At 28.0% G+C, this 7,626-nt stretch overlaps 1 protein-coding gene across 1 annotated transcript; it reads right to left on the reverse strand.

The window, feature by feature from the left end:
- Positions 1-5,061: 5,061 nt before the first annotated feature.
- On the reverse strand, positions 5,062-7,260 carry LOC131183768 ((S)-hydroxynitrile lyase-like). The gene is made up of 3 exons (XM_058154335.1): positions 6,846-7,260; positions 6,565-6,696; positions 5,062-5,584 (listed from the first exon to the last, which is right to left on the reverse strand). The coding sequence occupies exons 1-3, from the start codon at positions 7,203-7,205 to the stop codon at positions 5,303-5,305; spliced, it is 774 nt and encodes a 257-aa protein (XP_058010318.1). The 5' UTR covers positions 7,206-7,260; the 3' UTR covers positions 5,062-5,302.
- Between the last annotated feature and the right edge of the window lie 366 nt (positions 7,261-7,626).

A 7,626-nucleotide genomic window follows, 5' to 3' on the forward strand; every position in this document is an offset into this window, starting at 1 on the left:
TGGTTGTAATTAAACTTGAGATTAAAATGAAAACTTGTAATTTATTATCTATGAATTTCTATATGAATGCAATAGATGATACTTCATTTTTAGATCTCATAAATAATTGTAAATGATATGATACAAGAGAATATGATATGGAAATGTGTGAAATGAATATGAACATGTTAACAGGTGATTAGTGGAATCCGCCAGATGCTAATAAAACATGAGAGGCTCTGTCCGAGTCTCCACAGAAATAACTTATTTTTTTTTAAAAAAAATTTCTATACATGGATTATTACTTTTAAATGATATTAAAAGTTTACAATAGATATGATAAAACAAGATAGGGTGCTCTGACACCGAATATGACACTTCTTGCTCAGTTATACAGTAAACGGATAAAGGGTGTCACAGATAGTCCGTCAGGCTAAATAAACTGAAGGGTGCTTAGCCCATCTATGACGATAGTCTGCCAGGGCTAAATGCCTACTCAAAGTAATAGTCCACCAGGCTAAATAAATGAAAGTGCAAGCCCACCTAAGGCGATAGTTCGCCATTATCAAGTTCAAGGTGATAGTCCGCACTTTAAAAAATTGTAAGGCGATGACCAAAACTTTATTGTCTAAGTTCAACGAATCTAAAGATTAGTACGCCAAGGGGGGGGACTAAGGATATAGCTCCCACAAATATATATATATATATATATATATATATATATATATATATGACCTAGGGTTTTTGGATAGCACATGAGCCTAATTATATTTAATTATTTAGCCATGAGAATCATTTAGTCGATTCAATTACTGTAAGACCCACTTAATAATATAATTAGGCTCATGTGCTATCCAAAAACCCGAGTTCATATATATATACATATATATATATATATATGAACTCGGGTTTTTGGATAGCTCATGAGCCTAATTATATTTAATTGTTTAGCCATGAGAATCATTTAGTCGGTTCAATTACTGTAAGACCCACTTAATAAAAGGAAAGAATTTTGATTGAAGATAAGCAATCTTAGTAGGATTGCCAAATATAGCAATGCCTATAATTATGCACTATAAATAGAAATATAATCCTATAATTATGTTAGCCAATAATATCCATATAATTACATAATTAACTTACCATAACCAATTATTGTCTATATCCTATATAAAGATATCATATAATCTATGGACATAGGTTCTTCTCCCTAATTAATCTGATACATTATTCCCTCATATTAGTTTTATTTTGAGCGTCAGAGGGTCCTCACCAAGTCCATACCCGGTAGACCTCTGACCCATATATTTTCTATTTTGTAGGTCCATAACTGCAAGAAATTTCTATGGATCGAAACAATTAGTAAACCTTTTTCTTATAAAAAAATGATAAGCAATTTGAAGTGTATTTCCTAGTGCTTGAAAGCCTCCAAGGGAAACTCAGAAGGAATATAAGGAGCAAAATTGAGTTGAACACCAAGGACGCTACCTCGCTTTTGCAGGAGTATTTGTATCTGGTTAGTATTTAATCGAGGCATATTTAAACTAAATTTATTGTAAATATGAAAATTAAACTAGATAAATAAGGGACGCATATTAGATTAAGAAACAAATAGTCATTATAAAAAGGATAAATTAGTCTATAAAAATTTTATTAATTAAATTAGTTATGAATTTAGTAAATGTAGCTGTGAAAATGGGGTTGTCAACAATATATATATATATATATATATATATGGTAAGGATTTAAAAATAATTAATCAACAATTGACACGTATTTATGAATGATTGATACTTCAAATTATTAAAAAATATATAAAATATTTATAATCTATAAATTTTAAAATATTTAAAATAATCATTTTAGCTTATCTTCCTTTTTTTTTTTAGAATGATCTTTATTAGATATGTATTTAAAATAAAATTGAAATTATCCTTAAATTAAAAAAATAATTGAAATATCAAATGCTAATTACTTTGATTTAAAATTTGTAATCTATCCAAATAGAGATTAAGAATGATGCTTATTTATCTTAATGAAGCCTTGAGAAATTGAAAATGAAAAGAATTAAAATTAAAAAATAATAAAAAAAGAAAATGATAGTTAATATTGTAAAATTTTTTATTCCAATAAATTGGCATTTAGTATGAAATAATCAACACACCAAATATCACCTCATTTAGTAAAATTATTTAAAAAATCACCATGTGGCATTTAATTTAAACAAAATTATTAATCAAATTATTTTAAAATTTAAAATTAAATACTGTTTATTTTTATATTTAAAAAATACATATCGAACCTTCCAATTTGAAAATTTTCTTTATAATTCGTTGCATACCAATCATTAAAAATGATCATTATCTAAACAATAGTGTTAATAATACAAAATAATCTCTTATCTATTCTCACTATAATTTTCAATTTGTTGATTTATAATAATATGATTAATTTCGCGAGCTTTGGAAATTTTAAAGGTCTTTTCCTTAGTAACTGCAAATAGATAAAAATTTCAATTATCAAATGATCAGAATAAGGAGATATGCCATTAACGGTGCAAGTTTTCAATAATGTATGTTGTTAGTTTATTATTATTTTAAAAATAAAATAATGCAAAAAAAAATTACAATTTACCAATGCTGAAAAGCATAAAAAATTCAATTTTAGAAGAATGAAGTGAAGACTTAAATAATCGAGGAAAAAAATGAAGATCATAAATTTTAAAATAAATTTGATTTTTTATTTTTTAATTATTGTTTAAATATTAACATTGTATTTAAAATAATAATTTTTGAGTTTTCTTAGAGGAATCTTTGAGCATACTTATTATTATATTTATTGTCATATACATATATACGTGTGTACACAAATCATATATGGTCTTTCTTTTAATCTTAGTTTATAATGTAAGCATATTATATAGTTATATTCTTATAAAATAATATTTAGAGGGAAATAATTAATAACCATTTGAAAAATGAAAATTTATTTTTGATTTGAATAGATATATAATTATTTAGAATTTAATAAAAATTTAAATTGTATTTACTATTTAAAAAAAATTATTTTAAAAAATATATAATATAAAAGTAAATATTAAATTATGTTGATGAAATAAAATAAAAATAATCCACACAACACGCAGGTAAAACGACTAATTTTTACTAATTTTGCTATTCTAAATTAATATTGATTATGAGGAAAGGGTAATTCTTATTCCTATAATTTGAAAGAAAAATAAAATGAAAATTAAATCGCACATTAATTTTTCGCTTTTAACCTCATTAATGACACAGGATTTTTTTCTTTCTTATCTTTTTTCTTTCCTATTAGCTCTTATCAACATTAAGACAGGAAGTGCTTCCTATTCAATGACATTGACAATGACAAGGCATGATAGCTATTTATTATAGGTCCCATAAATAGTAAAGATATGAATGAAACATAAACAAATAATGTTGCTTGTGGATTTTTTTTTGTGGGTATAGACTTACAAGATAAGAGAGAGAATATTGGATGGGTTGCCTTGAGCAACCTTTCCAATGATTAAGTCAGTAATTCGACTAATTAGAATATAGAATTAACTAAATAGAACATCTTACTTGACTGTGAAATCTTGAGCCCCTTATATAACTGTTTGGATGAGAAAGTGTAATCATACATTAGAGTAGGACTCGAAATCCCTAATAAGGTCAGATATTTATCTTGAGCGGATAATGTTTGTATTGGATTAGGATTCCATACATTCGGGTATTTTTTATGCTACTGCATTATTAGTTCCCCTCGAGTATAAATCTCTAGGTTTGGTGTTAGACGGTATGTAGGATAATAGAGCTCTAGTCTTTTTAGATTTTTGGGTGAACCATTATCTTAAATTTTTTGTTGTATACTATCACATTAAAGAGTAGCTTGTCAATACCTCTTTGGGAGGATCTATACCTTGAATAGCTTGTCGATGCCTATTTAGGCAAACGTGTGCCATTATAGGCTTGTTGATGCCTTTTAGGGTAGACTTATGCCTTAATATCTTTTCAAGCGAATAGACGCCTTGAGTTCTTTGCAGTTGTTGACTCTTTGGCAAGCACTATATCCTTTGGAGATTTTCTCATATACTTTGAAGGAATTCTTGAACACAGTGATAAAAATTTTCGGCAGCGTTGTCACAAACCACAAACCATCCACTTCCTTAATTTCTTCACTTGTTTTGTATTTAGAATGTAAATAATATGAGAAAGAGGCACAACATTTTTTTTGTGCATTTCCATAGACGGCGCATGCTGTTCGCAGATTTTTCTACAGGTATGAACCTATAAGATGGAGAAAAAAATATCAAGTGCCAAGGCAACCTCTCTAATACTTAAGTTAGTAATTAAAAAATGTGTGATCATACAATTAGAGTACGATTTAGAGTCCTTAATGAGGAGGGATATTTATTTTGAGTGGATAATGTTTGTATTGGATTATAATTCTATGTATTCGAGTATTTCGGATACTATCATATCAAAAGGAAAGAAAAAAAAAAGTGAAATCGTGAAATTTTTTTGGCTTGCTTTAGTTTGCCTATGACTTTTTTTTTATTCAAATTAATTGTAAAAAATAACAATAATAAACTTATGGCTACAACACCTAAGTTATTATTATTTATTGGAACCTCTTTGTAGATCGGATCATCTCAAACCACAAACCATATCATATACTCTTGTTCAACAAACAAGAGTTCGCATAGAATATCTTTCATGAATTTTTTTTTTAAATTATATATAAATAATTCATATTTAATGACTTTGATATAAAGATAAAATTATTCCATTTATTATTTAGAGGTAACGGATTTGAATTACGAAAAAAACTTCTTTGAAAAGTAGAAATAAGATTGTGAACATTAATTCTCTCTAAAGCTCACAAATGTAGGACATTTCATGCACTGACTCACCCTTTATACATAACTAAGTTATCAGTTATAAAAATTAGATGGCACTTGATTTGGCATTAAATTACAATCTACTATGTCTAACATATTACATTTTGAATATATGACATTATAAACTAAATCTAATATTTTTAAAAAATTGCTAGCGAATATTTAATAAGTTTATTTATTTGATATAAAGAAAAGCACAATAAGCTACACAATAGGGGTAGCTTTCCCTTAAATACACACTCACATCATATAAATAAATAGTCTTGAATGCTCGCAAGATCCTCCCATTTCAAATGAAAAAAAACATTACAACACAATAAAACAACTTTATTTTAGCACAACTTAATTCCCACATGAAAATGTGAGATTATTAATTCATAATTGCAGCTAAAAGCTTCAAAGTCAAGCATAGGTATCAGCCACCTCTTGGAGAATCTGAGCAATCTCATTAGTCTTTGTAAGTTGCAGCTTATGATCTCCACCTTCGACCTTGTAAACCTTGTGTGGTTTATAGTTTGCTATTTGCCAGAGTTGAAATTCAGGTAAAAATATTTTGTCTTGATCGGTCCACACATAAATTCTCTTAATCGATCCATAACCTTCCTTAGTGAAAAATGGTCGCTTAGCTAAAACATTTTGAAATAATGATCCTTTCCTTGTCAACATCTTCGCCAATTCATATTCCTTGAACAAATAATGTAATATATTTGTTGGTCATATTAAAAAAAAAAGGAGATATAGAGAGAAAGTATCATCAATGGTTTTGAAGTAAAAGAAACAAGCTCATTTGTTGTGATCCTTTTTCACTTCTTTCATTAGTGTGGATCTCGCCAAATCCAAAGAAATTCAAGATTCCTAATATATATGAAACCCAACACAATATAACTTTATAAAAAAATATTTTAATCATAAGCAATTTTATTAAACTTTTCTTTTAGCTTGATGGAGATTATTTAAAATTTGAATTATTGACGTTCATTATAAAGTAAATACTAAACCAACTAAAATAAGTATATATCCTATACCCTAATGACATTAAGCGTATGTTCTGTAGCAAGGAAAGCTGGAAAAAAATTGATCAAAATTATAAGTAAAATTTTTATGAAAAGGAAAATTATTGTTATATTTACAAATTTCTCATATAAAAAAATGATATATTTAGTTTCTACGTATGTTTTAACAAAAAAAAAATCAGAGATAAATTATTAACTTTTTACTATTATGCACATATTGAATAAAAAATTATATTAAAGAACAACTATTGAAAGGAAAAAAGGCATAGAGGGAAAACAAAAAAAATTAACAGTTTTTTAACTCTTTTTTGCCCAATTTAAGTGAAAAATAAAATGACTCAAAATAAGAGAATTGTTTTTTTTTCTTCTTTTTTACTCACTACAAAACAGACCCTAAGGATTAATTTTATTAATTTTTTCACATTATCACTTAATTTTAATTTTTAACTCAATTTAAAATCTTTGTGTTTAAAATTTGGCCAAACTTATCATTACAATGTGGTCATAACGACCTGTTAATTATATATATATATATATATATATATATATATATATATATATATATATATATATATATATCTTCTTAAAATTATGAAAGTATAATTAAGGAAAGAATAAGTTAAACCTAAGGAAATAACTCAGACGATATACCTCAGGAGGGCATTTGGTGTATAAATTCTCCCTCAGAAGAGTGAAGCCCAGTTTCAATCCAGTTATCTCCTCGCCATTGTTAGTAAACGTAAAATACGTGGTGTCTCTCCAGTCGGGAAACACCTCCATAAGCTGAGTAATGACACGAGAGAGAATTATACAAAGTAATTAACAAATTAAAGAATGAATACGAATAAAGATATAAAATCTCTTGGAGTCTCGTTTACGAGATTAAACTTTGAATTAAATGGTTTTTTTTTTTTTTTTGGACAAATACATACCTTATCCACGACATAAGATGGGCTGTGATAGGTGTCTGCCATTAGTGAATTGTGGAAAACAGCAGCTGCAATCTTTTCACGGTATTTATCAGCAGCAATAGCAATATTGAGTCCTCCACAGCTCTCGCCAACCAGAATCACCTTTTCCCCTTTAGGGAGTGACTCCATGAAGGTCAGCAAGGGTTCAGAATACTCATCAAATGAGCCAATCTCCTCAATTTGCCTTGGGTCAATGCCGCTGGCTGCAAGGTCCAGTGCAGTGACCTTGTGGCCAGCTGCCTCAAGGACGGGTTTGAGCTTGTGCCAAATCCTTGCACCATGGCATATGGTATGAATAAGAACAAAATGCCCGACTGCCATTTTCTGATGATATCTTGCTCTTTACTATTGATAAGTGCTCTTCTCTGTGAGTGGTGCAGGTAGTGTTGCATGTGTTGCTATTTATAGAAAAAGAGTTCTGAATGCTGATACATGCTCGCCACGCCACATGTACTAGATGCTTTGTTTTTTTGAATTTTATTAATTAAAATAAATAAAATTTATAAAATAAATAAATTCAAGATACAAATTTATGGCTTTCATTTATTTTATGTGTGAATAAATCCATGTGCATGCTAGGTATCTTAAAGAAGTTTGTCAGCATGTCACCTCTGGCTAATAGGTAGTTCAACCAACTTTAATTTAGATGTCGAGACTATGGCCTTTTTATTCTTTACGTAAATAATTTTAGGATAGGTGGAAATGTGGAATTTAAAGCTATTTTTTTTTTATGGAAAAATTT

The sequence above is a fragment of the Hevea brasiliensis genome, chromosome 10 (assembly GCF_030052815.1).
Source record: "Hevea brasiliensis isolate MT/VB/25A 57/8 chromosome 10, ASM3005281v1, whole genome shotgun sequence".
Classification (NCBI taxonomy): Eukaryota; Viridiplantae; Streptophyta; class Magnoliopsida; order Malpighiales; family Euphorbiaceae; genus Hevea; species Hevea brasiliensis.

What these genes read in the sequence shown, in the direction of transcription:
- LOC131183768 (XM_058154335.1), bottom strand. Translation starts at nt 7,205, where the DNA reads ATGGCAGTCGGGCATTTTGTTCTTATTCATACCATATGCCATGGTGCA. An exon ending in CATCTTATGTCGTGGATAAG is followed by an intron (nt 6,697 to 6,845) that starts GTATGTATTTGT and finishes GTCATTACTCAG; the next exon opens with CTTATGGAGGTGTTTCCCGA. An exon ending in ACACCAAATGCCCTCCTGAG is followed by an intron (nt 5,585 to 6,564) that starts GTATATCGTCTG and finishes TATTTGTTCAAG; the next exon opens with GAATATGAATTGGCGAAGAT.